Raw genomic sequence first — 16,199 nt, 5'->3', positions numbered from 1 at the left:
AAGGTGCTGGTACCCCCTATTACAAGTGTTTGCACAATCGGACCAGCGGGGCAGCCCATCAAAGTCCAGCTGCTTCTTATATTTTGATTTTTTATATGATCATGGTGTTTGCAACCTCTCGCTCGTCTCCTAATGATAAAATCGACTCGAAAATTGCTGACACGGAATCTATAACTAATCGCAGATAAGAGGCGGAAGACTAAGTCATGGCCGGGATATATAACAACTGGGCAAGTGTATCAAAATATAAAGTACTTGTTGTCATACACCCCCTTCAAACTTGCTATAGCGTTTGAATAGTTTGAATCTGAAACTTGGAATGCCTGTATAGTTCCCAAGGCTTCAACGGATAAGCACGAAATGAGATGGTTGAACTTTTCTATGTTGGACAACGACCGGTCGGAATCTACCAAACTTTCGAACAAATTAATAAATTGTTTATATTCCGCGTGCTTTCCTATGAACTTTGGAAACTTTAATTTTGGCAAATTAGAACGCTGCTGCACGGGGACTAAATTTCCGTGTGGTTCGGAAGTTATCTAGATCTAAACTGTCGATTTCGGACTGCAGGGCTACTGCTTTGGTAATGTACGAATCTAAGATTTCCAAATGACATTCAATTTGAAGTTGATCTAGCGAAATTGCACCCCCCTCGAAGGCTATTCTTATTCGATTAATATCGCCGCTAGCCTTTTCCCGCTACGTGTACAATTTCGTCAGCTTCGTGCTTCGAAACAGACCGCCCGCGTTTGGCTTCTTTTCACCAGACTTTTGCGCCATTTTGTTCTAATTGTTATTCTTGGTTTTAATTATATTTGTTTAAATTAAATTGAACAAACGTTGGCTGAGCTTTATTCTAGTTTAATTCAAATTGAAGAGGGCAGACGTAATTAAGAGCTTTTGCGCCAATAAAATGCTGAAATTAAATGCACTGCGTTCAACCAGAACAAAATTTTCCGAATTAAGCACGCATAAATTCGTTAAAAATACCAACGCATAAACGAATTAATTTCGATTCGAAACGGTGGAACGAAAGCATTCCGAACCGTTTAAAGCGCACGCCACAAATAGCCACGCTTTGGCTCGACGTATCAAGTTCGATCCACGTTCGACACGATATGAAGCATACAATGAAACGCAAAGCGCGCGCAGAAATACGTAAGTTAGAATAACGTTTGACCAGAAGACGAAGCGACAAACAATGTTTCACTTAATTCCACAAATTCAGGATAATGATGTTTAAACAGCCTTCCACACTAATGTTCTAATTGAATCCCCAAATGAAAGAGACCGAAATGATCGTTTCTTGACATACGAACGAAACGCAAGCTGAGCGAGGCCAGAAAAAGAGCAGATATGACAAACGAAGCTGCGAAAGTAAGCTACGAAACGAAACGGCAAGCTGTGATCAGGGTAAAGATGCGACAATAAAGGGACGCGTATGTGGTGCATTAATTAGACGAATTGTTTACAGAACACGACAATGCAATGCCCATTAGCTTACCGCTGCAAGGGTCAATGTTTTCTTGAAACGAAAGACGAAATATTGCAACCCAAGAATCGAAATAAGCGGTAAAATTTGGCGTTGGCGCGTTTTGATACTCTTCCTTTTTTTTACAAAGCGACACACGAATATTCAAACGTTTGGGCACAAGTTCATGTGCTGTTCAATGCCAAGTCATTAAGTATTTTCGCTATTATTTTCGGTACTATTCCTTTGGCATTGTTACCTGTTCGTCGGTTGAATCCACTTCCATGGGCGATGGCAACTCAATATTCACCTTCCTTATGGTCTTCGATGTGGCTCTTGACGGTGCTCTTCCTTCTCCGATGGTCTTCTGATCTGGTCTAAATGAAAATTTGCGGCACCGAAAATGTAATCCGAAGCTCCTTGCTCGGGTGCCATGTAGAATTTTGCTGGAATATATTATGTTAGTTTAAAGGCCTTGAATTGGGCTTGGGACACCGAATACTGGCGGGGTGAAACAGAGCTGTAGGCGGCGAAGACAAGAACAAAAAAGACGACCGTTTCTAATACACTTTAAATTGCGACTCTGTTTGTGGGAGAGTGGATGTGTGTCTAAAAGCTTCACCATAATGTGAATATTTTCCTATGTAAAATTTCCTCGGGCCTTATGACACAAAATTTAGTGTCTTAACGCCCGTGGGCGTTCATCTACTACTACTTCTGCCATCTACTTTTGCCAGCTTTTTGGGCTGATTTCCCACTGTGCGCCGTGCGTTTTATCCGATCTCAAGTCTGATTTTCAGACTTTCAATTCAAATAAGCGGGTGTAGCAGATATCTCCTAGGAAGGATGCCAATAAGTCCATAACGGCGGCCGACTTACTGTGTCCACGGTTAGTGGCCCCAACCGCGACTGCGACAGCAGTGACAGGACCCTTTGGTAAGCTGCATCTCTGTTTTCATGATCGCCTCTACTCGCCAGGCAATTTTTGGCCTGTTCACTATGAGCAACAGCATGCTGTAGTATTCGGCCATCCTCTTCGATACAAAAACATCTCGCTGGCGCTCTTCCGCAACCGCGTGCGCAACAACAAACGCTTTTACATTGTTTCGTTTGCTATAATTGCGCCACCGCTGCACTCGACATTTGAGGAGAGTCACCAGCCTTACATTCGCTCTTAAGAGGAAAACTCCCTTCAGGACCACTATTAGCACCAGCATCTAGATTGATTCTACCTGCCTCATTCCCCTCCCAATCTTTTAGTATGCGACGATTCGGCAGGCTTTAGGCACAGGCCTCACCCCTACTGCTCAGTGGGATATGCCTGGCCCTGCTCTAGATACTCCTTCCGTGGGCGCTAACTGAACGGCACCCCCACTGTCTGGGACCGAACCGATGACCTGTGCTAAATCCCAACGCATATTTTTACCAAATATAACGGTTATGCGCACCAAGGCTGATTTTTACATCTTATCGCCTCGTATATTTCACTGAATAGTAGTTGGCTGTTCTAGTTCTGACACACTCGCCCGCGCTCTCGTTGGCCGCGATGTCGGCGTGGTCCGGGATTCACATGAGTGTGAGTAAATGTCGCCTGATTTGGTTCAGTGCGTCCACTGTCTCGCGTACGAGTCTGCTTGTGGCCTTCCAGAACACTAAGACTTTGGCTGTTAACGTAGATTGCTATGTTCCTAGGAGGTATATCCAAGGTTTTTATCAACTTCACCACTCGCCTTACTGCATACACCTCTGCCTGCATTAAACTGCTCCAGTCTTGTAGTCTTAGGGATATGTTGGTCGCCAGATCTTCGCAAGAGATCCCAGCTGGCGTCACCTCCGCTGTCTTTGAGTCGTCAGAAAAATGGAACCTAAGGACAGACATTCCTACCAAACCTGTATATGCCCATTTTAATTTCTATTCCACGATAGTTTCGACACGCAGTAGTCACTTTGCCCAACCGTTCCACTTTCTTCCTTACGGAGTATAGTGGCGATGGCGATGACTTGAAGAACCGTGCAGACTCTCAGCCTGAAACTTGAGGTAGATGTCTATTGGTGTCTGATTTAATGGCCTACGATATCCTCAATTTCCTCTCCCTGCTGTCACTCTACGTCGGCGGATGCGTTGGGTTTGCCGCCAGTAGCATCCAAGCAACCAGGGAAGAGGGCTTTTATGAGGAGTTCCAGAGATTTTTGGAAACTTTGTGCGAACGTTCCGTCCTGGTTGCGCAGCAGGCCAGCTTTGATAAGCGCCTTGGACAGTATTCTTCAAAGCCTAGGCGCCTCTGTGGTGCTGTCTATGGATGATATGCATCGATAGAGCTGCGATATATATTACTTCTGTGCTCTTCACACGGGCTTTGTTGAAGAGTTTCCTCGATTCCTCTCTGATTTCGCTTAGCTTTAGTGTCCACAGTGAATTGCGATTGGATTTTGTGGAAATGCTTTCTGTAGGGCATTGGTGCCGCTTCCTCTAGTACTCCCGTATGATGGATGTCCCCTTCCGGCGGTCAAGTAGCATATTTTTCACGGTTTTAAAAAAATGCTGATCTATTCTGTCCGTTTAGGAATACGGTAGGCCTTGACAATATCTCTTTCCCATTTGATATTTTTTAAAGTATCCTGTAGGGGTCCGAAAAGGAGCGTAATAAGTCTCCTTTTTACAATCCGGGTACATTTTTCTATGCTCCTGAACGCAACGTAACAAAAACTCTTTTTGTTCCTCATCCACTGTTAGACGGCCGTGAAAGTCTTTTAGTCAATTTTACAGCTCTTTCTGCTGTATCATTTACTGCCTTAAGTAATGAAAGACTCTTCTTGCTTTTTAAGTAAGATGGGTTACTGTTCTATGATGAAGGGCACAGACTCAAAAAAATGTCATAAATATAAAATCGTCCATGTGTTTTTCTAAAATGGAAAGAAAACAAAAAATTGCATATTTGAGTTAATACTAAAAGGTTTTAATATTAATTACCAAAAAGTGCACCGTTAAGATCTTCCATCAATGGTAAATATCGTTTTTCTAAACTGGATCTATTTTTTTTAGTCAAATTCGTGACCATTCTTTCCTTTACATCAAAAGTAACGTCGTCATCAAAAAGTGCGAGAATTGATATTTCATCAGGTAGATACCATAAATGGTGACAAAATTTCTTCAAAGCTTCTTTTGATATAGCTTCATCAATACTTTCATATTCTTTCAATGATTTTAAAAAGCATAAATCCTGATACGGTGCTTTCACAGCCGAGGAACTTTCAAGCCATAGTTTCACATAGGTAGATACTATGAACAATGACAGGTCATATATAGCTGCGATTTCTTTTTTACTGAGCTTGAGCTGAGAGCTTAAAATTGCCATTTTAAGGTGTAAATTGCTCGTGCCATCCATCGAGCTTGATGCATCGCGCCAGGAGGTCTTATTTTCTGTTCCCGTCCAATATCGCCACCTAGGAATATTATGGAGAGTTCAATTAACTCCCGAAAGTCTCCTCCAGCAAAATTTTCTTTCAGTTTCGCTTGAAAAAATGCCAACCCCTCATTATATTTAGAACGGCTAAAGTGCGCTTCCACAGTTTGTAGACCAGATTGTATTATTGAAAGGTCCAGATTTTTCCAAGTATCCTTAAGCTTTTTAAAAAGGGGAATATCTGGACTTCTTGCTATTTCTGCAACTTTTACTTCAAAAACACTTTTCAGCACAAGCTCGTAGATATATGTAATGGCAACAGGCAAAATATAGCAAATCTCTATTAAATTTTTGCTCTAACAATAAGCACGTGCCGTTAAACCGACGTGTGTTTGAAGCTGTTGTATCAAAACAAAGAATTTGTACGCAATCTTCAAGATTCCATTTGAGAACCGCATTCCAAACAGCTTGTGCTTGCTCTTTACCTGTCGAATTTTGCAGATGTGGCACTGCAATGAGTTGTTCTGTATTGTCAAATGCGATTACAATCGGAAGACGTTCCTCCTTACAGCTTCAACCATCTAGAGCTGGTAAAAGCTTTCCATCCCAGTGCAGACAGACAACTTCTGGGATATTATTGTTGAAATCCTCTTTTATCGCTATAGCACGTTTCTTCCGACTTTCTGTACTAATTCGTTGAAAGGTGGACTTGTTAATACTAAGCTCATCAAAATTGTAACTAAGTGCCTCTACAGTAGCTTGAAGAACGTAAACAGAGTCCCTTACACTAAGCTGGCACCTATCTAAGGCAGCCACGAGCTTCGGAGTGATGAAGTTTTTGCTACCACGTCTTTTTATGTTTTGAGGCTGACCACTTTCGGTTATCATGGAGTTATGAGAGCTTTCAGCTCTATCTTCCAAGCTTGACAGTGAATCATCCTACAATGTTAAATAGTGAAGTTCTAAAAATAATTAAGAATAATTTCATATAAATTACCTGTGTGTGAAGATCAAAATTCGAAGAAGGAGCATCCAATGAAGAATCATGCTTTCTTTGCCGGGTTTCTTCTTTCAAACGTATTCGTTGTGATTTAAATTTATCCTTTTTGTTATACATGTGTGTTATATATATTTAAAACATATAATTTTAAATGTATACATTTGTTTTATACATTATATTTAGTCATTATTATTTAGTCGCCTAAATGTAAAATGTATGCGCGATTAAAATCATAACTTCTAACACGATTCGGCACGGTTTAATGTAATTAAAAAAAGCCAAAATAATTTTTTTTAGTTATTTGGATACAAAAGTAAAAAAAATAAAGGGTATGCGTGTATCAATTTTACTTTCGAAAAATAAGGGACACTCTAATATATGTATATATATATTTATTTTGTATTTATAAAAAATTGTTGTATTCTAAAAGTTGGTCTAATATCTAGTTTTCTGTAAAATATGCATCCATCGAGGAATATCTAGGTTAGGTTAGGAATAGGCGGCTCCCACATTTAGGTCGGTTTCTGGCCGTTGTGATGCCGCTTGGGATTTTCCTTATCCTGCGTTGTGAGCCCTGATGTTAGCAGTTATCCCATCCAGATGATCTAAACAAGTTAGAGACCTTGCTGCGACATAGTGTAGTTATCTCTGAAATGTCAGTTAAGATGGGCGAGCCCAAGTGTTTATGCTTTCTTCTGCTGAGAGCTGGACAGGAGCAGAACAGGTGTTCCATAGTCTCCTCCTCTTCCTCGTTTCTGCAGTTACGGCAGAAATCATTATGTGAGGCACCTAGACTATAAGCGTGGATGCCAATTAGCCAATGTCCTGTGAGGGAACGTATGACTGCGCGCACCTTTTTCTGCCTGTTTGCAGAACTCAGAGGCCGGCAATGTTAACCGAGTTGTGGGACAGCGTGACTTAACGCCACTTAACGCGCCACTTAACGCGCCACTTAACGCACCACTTAACGCGCCACTTAACGTCTGCCAGTCGCTTGTATTGCTCCTTTATGAAAAGCTTACGGGTGGCCATAGGAATACAAATATCCTCCTTTTATTGTAAAAGGGGGGTTTTAGTACCAGATCTAGCCAGCTCGTCCGCTATACAGTTGCCCTCCCGGTGGCCCGGGACCCATATAAGGCTGATAGCAAATTGCTGAGCCATCTCGTGAAGAGATTGGCGGCAGTTTGCCACGGCATTTAGCGATTTAATCGCAGCTTGGCTGTCGCTATAAATGTTTAACTAGGTTGCCATAACGGCAACTGTTTGAAGGCAGTGATCTTGGAGCCCGATGTTTATTGCCCCATCTGGGCCTGGGAGTCCATCGAGCCATTCGCCTCTCTGAGGGATGACCTGTTTGCTGTGGTACTGAGATGCTGAGATTTCTCTACCACTGAGATTACTTCTCCGTGGATTTTCCTTTTCGGTAGGCCGTACGCCTGCCACCATCTGAGGGTCTATAGTTGTTCTCAGTTTTAGCCCGACAAGTCTCCCAAAAGTTTCGAGGAGGAAGAACGATAGGCTGATTGGTCTGATTGGTTTGACGATATTGAGCCTAGTGCTTCAATAGATGCTTGGCTGTGCGAGAAGACGCACAATAAATGCCTGTCTAGGGGGAGTTTTATGACAATAGAAATAGCCTCTTTGATTGCCTCAATCTCCTCACATACTACAATGATCCGGAAGCGAGAAGCGGTAGTAATCCAAAGTAATCCGTTCTCTCTGGTAATTGCGGGAGTCACATCAGGATTCCTGAGTGCTCAAGCTCGGATGCTTTCTATAGTTTGGCTTCTCTCTCATTTTGAGTACGGAAAGTGTTGCAACCTTCTTTCCCATGAGATCTACGGTAAGGAGGTCCAGCACGGTATTCAGTGCCTCCACTGGAGTATGCCATGCGTTGAACTTTGCTGAGTCTTTTGAGACAAGCTCGTTTGTCTAGGGCTGGCCACCATACTACCACTACATAGAGCATGATTGGTCGTATGGTGGCCGAATTATTTATTTGTTTATTCCCCATTTTAGTCCGAAGATTTTTCTACATGTATAGATGTATAGACATGTAAAGATACTTCGCATTATTGCTTAGGGCTAGCGGTTCCCAACAGAGTTTTGGGGGAGTCAGTGCCGGTATTTTGTACTTCCCTGGAGTGTACATGCTGGGAGTCTGATATTAGACTGGGCGAAGTACTCTCCATGAGATACAGCCCTAGAAGCTATTCCATCGTCTTCAGAAGGAAAGACTATAGACTTATGAATCTGAAATCTTTGGGGGTAGTGTGCGATAGCTTACCTGCCTTGGGAATGAAAACGACTTTGGTCTGAAGCCAGGAGTTAGGGATGTACCAGTGGGAGAAGATTCTCTCGTAAATTCTTTTGAGCCAATTAATGGATTTTTGTCCAGCGTCGATCAGTTGAGTAGGGATGATGCCCTCTGGTATCGCAGACTTGTAGAGTTTAAAGCTTTTGATTGTCCTCCTGACCTTGCAGTTTCAGGATAGCACTCAGTCGAGGAAACATAAGGGGGCGCGATGTAGTTAGGTCTGTCTGAAAATTTAGCGACTCATTGCTGGACGTTGAAGAATTATTTTGAAGAATTATTACTAATACTCACATACCTTTCTCGTAATTAGTAATTCCAGTGGTACTTGTATTTTGACTGCATGCTTAGTTCTCTAAGTAAGTTTAGTACTAATTTTCCTCGCATATTAGTGTAATAGCTATCTTTCCTGGATTTTCCGTTCGAATCGGTTTACGCGTCGCGTGTTATGCGTCGTCCTTATGTCGGTTTGGCGGGAGGAGTGCTGCGTTTTGGCTGGGATCCATGTGCAACAGCCTTCAGCTGTCACACGGGCCACTTGACGGTGCATTAACTGCATCGCCTCTTGTAAGATGTAGTCATTGCATGTCATGGGCGCTGCCGCATGACACGCGGCGCGTAGCCGAACCGAACGCGAGCATGCAGGAAAGATAGCTGTTAGACTAATATTCGAGGAAAATTAGCACTAAGAGAACTAAGCATGCATTCAAAATACAAATAACACTGCAATTACTAATTATTAGAAAGGTGTGTGAGGATTAGTAACTTAATAAGAGGAAGAGAATTAGTGGTGGATATGATATGGTAAAGGCAATTATAGTCCGAGCATAAGACCCTAAACGGTTCATGCAAGGAATAATTCGATCTACAAAGTGGAAGGAACAACGGTTTAAGATTTCTAGTGGGTCTAATAGAAATCGTGAAGTTTATGCGGCCCAACAGATCACGTTCACTCAAGAGAACCACAACAGAGGGTATTTGCAGCCAACAAGGGGTTATAACGATGAAATGTCATAACTTTGCCTTTCGAGGTATTAAGGTGTAACAAGTTTGCACAACATCATGACTGAAAGTTATTGAGATCGGATTGCAAGCGAGAATGAAATGAAATGTCCTTATACTGGACACAGAGTTTAACATCAGCCGCATACATAAGTACTCGAGAGTATGTTAATACCGAAGGCAAGTCATTAATAAAGAGTGCGAAGAGTAAGGTGTACTATGTTGTATGCCAAATAAGCATATGCCCACAGGATTGTAGTGTATACAATATGTCAAGTGGTCATATGCCCAAAGTTAATGTAGAGTATCACGCTCATAAACATAAAGACACTTTGTCGCAATGTTTACGTAACACAGCCGCACTCAAGAGCTGTAATACGATCAGTTACTTGTATGTGGACTGGCCTGCAGCGTGAGAACTGCAGTGTCGGCAATATATTCCAAGTGGCCAAATGAGCATTCCATTGTATATGCCTTCTGCATATAAATTCTAACAAACATTCTGCCGCTGCTCTTAGCGACAAAACTCAACCAAGAATATTATGTACTTTTAGGCTAAAGAAGTTTATGAAGAATAAATTGGATTCATTCCTACCAAAACCTAACGACTAAACAGAAGTGTTTTCTCTGTTTAAATTATATTTCAATTCTTTTTCTACAAAGGGGCCTAGGTGGCTGCCCTGTGGTACTCCCGAAAAAAAACCCTTACTGCTGAAGAGAGGGAGTTTTTGAAGAGGACTCTTTGAGACCTGAAACAAAGATAGCTAGAAATCCATCTCAGGAGGTTGGGCGGAAACCCTAAAAGGTCAAGTTTATGTGCTAAAAGAGAATGGTTTACAGAGGCGAATGTTTTACTAAAGTCGGTGTAAATAACATCCGTCTGTAAGTTACCTTGAAAGCCTTTTATAATGAAAGAGGTAAACTCTAACAAGTTCGTGGTGGTTGATCGCCGCCTTATAAATGCGTGCTGAGCTGGAGATATTAGTGACTTGCAGAGATGTTGCAAGTGTGGAGTTAAAACCTTCTCAAACATTTTAGGAATAGCGGATAACTTTGCTATACCTTTATAATTTTTTGCTTCAGACTTTCTACCTTTTTTATGGAGAGGAATTATAAACGATTCCTTCCAGATCGGGGGGAAGCAAGAAGAATCAATGAACAGGGTGATTAGTTTAAGCAAGGGTCCACACAGTGCCTCGGCACAGTACCTGAGTACACAACCTGGAACCCCGACTGGACCCGGTAAAAACATCGGCTTAACTGGTCGACGATCATGAAGTAAAGAGCATTCATTTAACAAGAGACTGAAAATGCTTTCCTCAGAAGAGGTTGTTTGGAAAAATTGGGCAAAATATTGGCGATTGCCTGAATATTATTTGCCGACGTATTACAAAATTATAGCGAGGATGGGTGTGCGGACGTTCTCCGCTTACTGTTTACGAAGTTGTAAAACTGTTTTGGGTCCTGTGAAAAACTAATCCCGCATCGAGATAGGTAGTTTTTATAGCACTGGGCATTAAGATCTGAAAAGTTTGATTGAGCTATTTTATAGCGAGATTGAGAAGTAGGTGAACCAACTTCATGAAATTTTTTATAAAGTCTTGATTTTAAGTTTTTTAGGCTGGATAACTCTTTGGTAGACCAAGGGAGTTTTCGAGATCTAGTCGCATAAGAAAGCGGGGCACAATAATCAAAAAATGTGATAAATGATTGTACAAAATGGTTGTGCCTTTTAAGATATCAGTGCACAAGTGCAAAGCAGACCAGTCAAAATCCCTAATGGGTTTATTAAGCTTCGCAAACTCGGCTTTACGAAAGCAGCGGTCATGTTCAGATAGCCTACTCGACCGATCTAATACAGTTGGTCCTATATCTAGCGACACTTCGTAAGTGGGATGGTAGGCGTCTTCAGGTATAGTGAGCGGAAGGGCTCGGGTTAACAACACTATGGTCAGATCCGATACAAAGCACAAATCAAGGAAACCCAAGGAATTTTTCACATGATTGACTTGAGACAGGGACAGGTCAATGAAGCCGTCAACAAAGTCATGTCGTGACATGGGCACTAGGTTACTAGACTCGTTTACCGAAGACCAAACAGTTCCTGGCAAGTTGAAGTCACCAAAAACTATCATATGATCCTTATCTGATAGCGAGGAAGAAACAGCGGTTAAAGCGGACAAGTGCTGCTCATCAATTGAGATATCTGAAAAAGGTGGAATATACGAGCAAGTAATGAATATAGCGAAAGCGGGAAGAATCAGTTTTACTCCGGTTCCTGTTGAACTTGCACTGTGAAGTGTTCCGACGTGAAGAGCCCAATGCGAGACGAACGGTCCTTTTTAAAATTTGTGTACCTGACAAAACTTCGGAATTAAGAATGTGCGGCTTTAAACATGTTTCAGTAAAAACAATAACGAGGAAAATGTTTCGGTTTTGAAAACGAAAAAATCTTGCGTTTTGTGAAAACTACAAAAGTACAAACTTTTGCGGTTTCAAAAGTAAATCAAAACATTTTTGTTCAACAATATCTAAAAATGTAGAAAAATATTTGAATACTGCATACAGTAGTAGATACATACTTCAAACTTTTTTCGCGAAAAATCGATTTACTTTGTCAAATAGCTGCTAAGCGTATAGGAATGGTAGGAGAATAATATTTTATATACAAGGGGATATTAACATCGGGAGTTAACAAATACGGCATTGACAACTTGATTTTCAACGGTGTTAGAAATTTCGTCACCCGAAGCTATTTCTTCTTGCTTGTGCCTTAATCTGGACAAATACAAAAAATCGTATAAATACATATACATTATAGAATTATTTTGTTCTTTAAGTTCCTTAAAAGAGAGCATTATCTGTGGACAACCAGTTGAAAAACAACACACAATGGCTCAATGGTTTGATGATTTGATGTTAGGAATCGAACGCAATGTTTCCAGTAAAAATAAGGAGAAGTGAGTATATAAAACATATAGTCTATAGTATATAATACATAACATATAGTATATAAAATTATAGTTGCAAAATCTATCAATCCTTTTTTGCATGCACTATCAAATATTCTAAAAAAATATAGATAAAAAAGAGGGGTAACGTTGTGAGTTGCTGCGGACACCGCAACTCTACATTTATACCCGATACTAAGTCAGTATGGCTCTCCTCCGGCAGACGCCGCTAATACTAAATGACACGACAAAGAGTGCGTGCGAGAGAGACAGAAAATCAGTCTGAGCGGGACGTCGGGCGCTGCGTAGCAACTGCAAATTGATTTGTTCCTTTTGGCTATAAAAATGATCTGATATGATCCAGATTCAGCAATGTGATAGATATGGTCACTATCTATGATTCTGCGTTTTTAGTTTTCTCGTATCCTCAATATTGTGGATGACCCAGATTTTCGTCCTTTGCGGGGGCGGAAGGGGGTGTGGCGAAATTTTGACACAAAACGGTCAAGGTCCGATATGAGAGATCCTTGAACTCATATTTTTCAATTGGCAAAACCGACCATGAAACCTGTGTGTTAGAGAGAGACAGAGCGAGAAAGAATGAAATTGTTTTCTTGATCTTCTGGCTATAATAATTATACGATCTGGTTCAGATTTTGCACTCTAGAAGATATAGCCATCCTCTACGATTCTGCGTTTAGTTTTCTCGTTCTCGTATCTTTGAATTTGTGGATGCCACAGATTTTCGCCCTTTGTGGGGGCGGGGCAAAGTTTTGAATAATAATTGTAGCAGTGACATATCACAGAAGTCCGGATATAAAACGTCGTTTCCCTAGCTTTTATAGTCTTTGAGCACTATGCGCTGAAAGGGACGGACGGACATACGGACAGACAGACAGTGCTCAATCGACTCGGCTTTTGATACTGATCAAGAATATATATACTTTATGGGGTCGGAAACGATTCCTTCTGGACGTTACACACATCCATTTTCACCAAAAATCTAATACACCCCAATACTCATTTTGAGTATCGGGTATAGAAATGAATGTATTACGAGTGTTCGGAGCAGAACCCAGCCGATTAGCTGCTTGCAAAACAGCAAATAATTCTTGGCCCTCAGCCGCTTATTTTGTTTGTTACTTATGTCTATGTCACTCATTTGTTTGTTAAAGCTTTGCGCTTGCTTGTCCTGCTAAACGCTCTCTGCCAGCTCGCTCTTCGCTATCTCCGCTTTTCGTCTGCCTACCGACGTCGGCCGAGCGAAGCTGCGCTTAGCGATCGGAGCGGCAATGTAAAGGGCAGGCAATCCACACTTGCAATTTGGATGTCACGCATTAAAGAACATATCGTAATTTTATTTCTGCGCCGAGTTTTATTTAATTCGAAATAATTAGTCGGCCGATTGGGATAAAAAACATTATCTCCACAACGAGCATACACTGCATTAAACATGGGCTCGGTAATAAATATTAAAATCGACTAGTACCTTTAAACTCTCAATTTCAATCGTTACGAATCCAGCTTTCAGTTAGATTCGGATGATTTAAATCATCAAGTTTTGTTCTATAAACAGGGAAAACCGATTTTTATTGAATATTGTATTTTATTTGACGCAAAAAAAAAAATACAATTTGTTCATGGTAAAGCAAGAAAACGTACGCACCCAGAGAAAAAACACCGCACTCTGAAAATTCATGCATTTGTGACTTCTCTAGTCGGTTTTCGCAAATTCTATGCTATCGTGCAATTTGTATTTTTTTTGTTGGCAAACAAAAGTCCGTACAAATTTGTTTGTTCATCATAGTCATTTACAAAGAAACAATTTATCTTTAAAATCACACTTTTTTAACCCTTTTTTTGTAATTTGACGAAAGGGAAGAAAAAAATTAACTTTAAATGGAAAAAGTCCGTCTTACATCCAAAACTAAACTTTTCCCAATAAGTTAATTTGTTTCCTGTAAATTAATAGCAAATATATATAGATAGAGATAACAGAGGCTCGCGCTGTTTACGTACATTATATTAATGGGCTTTGCCAGATGCTGCCGTAGAAAGAGAGTAAGAGAAAGCTGACGAACTGCAGAAAGCTTTGTAAAGAAATTTGCCGAAAAGTGCAGAAATCAAATGGTGCCACAATTGTGCTAATGAGTAAAAGAGTGGTGCAGTGAAACTACCCAATGAAGCAATCCAATCGAAATAATCTAATACTTAGCCTCCAGAAATAAAAGCGCGAGCCCTTGGATTTGTTGTGAGTTTTATTGTGAGATCTCGACTCTCAGCCAACCTGGTGACGAACTTTTGTCGGACTCAAAGAGAGCAGGAGGATACCAGATCGGAGAAGAGTTGGTAAGAAGTAGCAGTACGAGTGGTCGGTAGCGCAGTCTAAGAAGAAGTGCAAGCACTGCAGTCAGTAAAAGCAGTACATATATCGTGACACAATATATATTGCAGCAATCCAGGCATACAATGATAGGAAAAGGCGGTCTGCATCGCACCCCCGATGGCTCATCAAAAGCGAAGATAAGAAATATCTGCCATGAAACTCTGAAATTGTCAAATCTGAACATATCTTCTGTCAATGATGAATGGACCGCCCATCTTTTGCAGGTGGGGTTCTGATTGCAGTCAAATCTGTTTTCTCATCTGAGCTATTCCCATTCAATAACATCCATGGAATTGAATTTGTTGCAGTCAAAGTTCGTGTTGGCTCGGCATTTTTCTAGTTAACCTGCTCTTACATTCCTCCCTGGTCTGATGCTGAGCTTTACTTACACCACCTCTCAGCAATTAATACTGTCGTATCTGCATTAGGGTGCAATGATCGAATTATTGTCATGGGGGACTTAAACCTCCCATTTCTTTCTTGGCTGCCTTGTGATGACGCTAACCTGTTGTTTCAAAATTGCCATAATGACTTTATCAATGGGCTAACGGATATTTCCCTTGTCCAAATTAATGCCGTTAAAAACAGTAGGGACAGACTTCTTAACGATGTTAACGATGCTCCTCTTGCTACGGTATCTAGAGCAAGCCCAATATCATTCCCTGAAGATCCTTACCATCCAACTTTGTCGATATCCCTTGAGTGTACCCGATCTGGTGATGCTGACAGTTCCATGGCTCCTTGTCACATAAAGTGTTTTCGCAAAACAAACTTTATCGATTTAGATCTTCATCTCTCACGTGTTGATTGGTCGTTTCTTTATTCATTACCGATCATAGATGCAACTGTTAGCTCGTTTTATAGCTTTACTTACTCCGCCCTTAATACATTTTTGTTCCAGATATCACTGTACCTGTATCGTCCAAGCCTCCCTGGCTTTCCAAGTATTTTTCATACTTAAAAAATAATAAATCCAGGCTCTATAAGAAGTACCAAAAGTCGGGCTCCACGTTGGCCTTAGCTCTATACTCCTCCGCTCGCTCTCTGTTCCTTGCCATTAATATTCAGTGCTATAATCATTACCTTTCACAATGTAGTACAAACTTTTGTAGTGCTCCTGAAAAATTATATTCGTTCGTTAACTCTAAGCATAAGTCAAACGCTTTTCCTCCGTCCCTTCATTACCAGAACAAAACAGAAGCTTTTGCTGTTGGTATTGCAAATTTATTCGCTACCTTTTTCCAAACAACGTACTCGTCTCATATTTACAACGCATCCACTCCGTATCCGTACCAGCTACCTCAAGCTAACACCATTTTTCTGCCCTTTTTCGAGGAAAGCGTTGTTCTGGAAGGTTTCTCATCTATGGACATATCGTTTTCTGCGGGTCCAGATAAGGTACCAAGTTGCATTTTAAAACACTGTGCCCAGTCCCTTTGCAAACCCTTGACCTTTCTCTTCAACCTTTCCTTGGTTGTCTCCCAGTAATTTGGAATGAGTCCTACATCATTCCGCTTCACAAAAAAGGTTCAAGATCAAACATTGAAAACTATCGTGGTATCGCAAAGCTTTCCGCCATCCCGAAGCTTCTTGAGTTCCTGGTCACCCGGCAACTGCAACATCTTTGTTGCAGCTTGATATCTCCGTCTCAACACGGTTTTTTCAGAC

The 16,199-nt window shown here is 41.1% G+C and overlaps 1 protein-coding gene across 6 annotated transcripts in view; it reads left to right on the top strand.

The window, feature by feature from the left end:
* Positions 1–16,199, top strand: part of Ranbp16 (Ran-binding protein 16) — a 292,018-nt gene that overhangs the window by 199,593 nt on the left and 76,226 nt on the right. For all 6 annotated transcript variants that reach the window (XM_033383583.1, XM_033383585.1, XM_033383582.1 and 3 more), the window contains exon 15: positions 12,035–12,154. In XM_033383583.1, the coding sequence (XP_033239474.1) occupies positions 12,035–12,154 (120 nt within the window). The remainder of the gene's footprint in view (positions 1–12,034; positions 12,155–16,199) is intronic.

The sequence above is a fragment of the Drosophila pseudoobscura genome, chromosome X (genome assembly GCF_009870125.1).
Source record: "Drosophila pseudoobscura strain MV-25-SWS-2005 chromosome X, UCI_Dpse_MV25, whole genome shotgun sequence".
In the NCBI taxonomy this organism is placed as follows: domain Eukaryota; kingdom Metazoa; phylum Arthropoda; class Insecta; order Diptera; family Drosophilidae; genus Drosophila; species Drosophila pseudoobscura.
The sequence above is the reverse complement of the archived record's forward strand: the minus strand, read 5'-3'. Positions and strand labels throughout refer to the sequence as shown.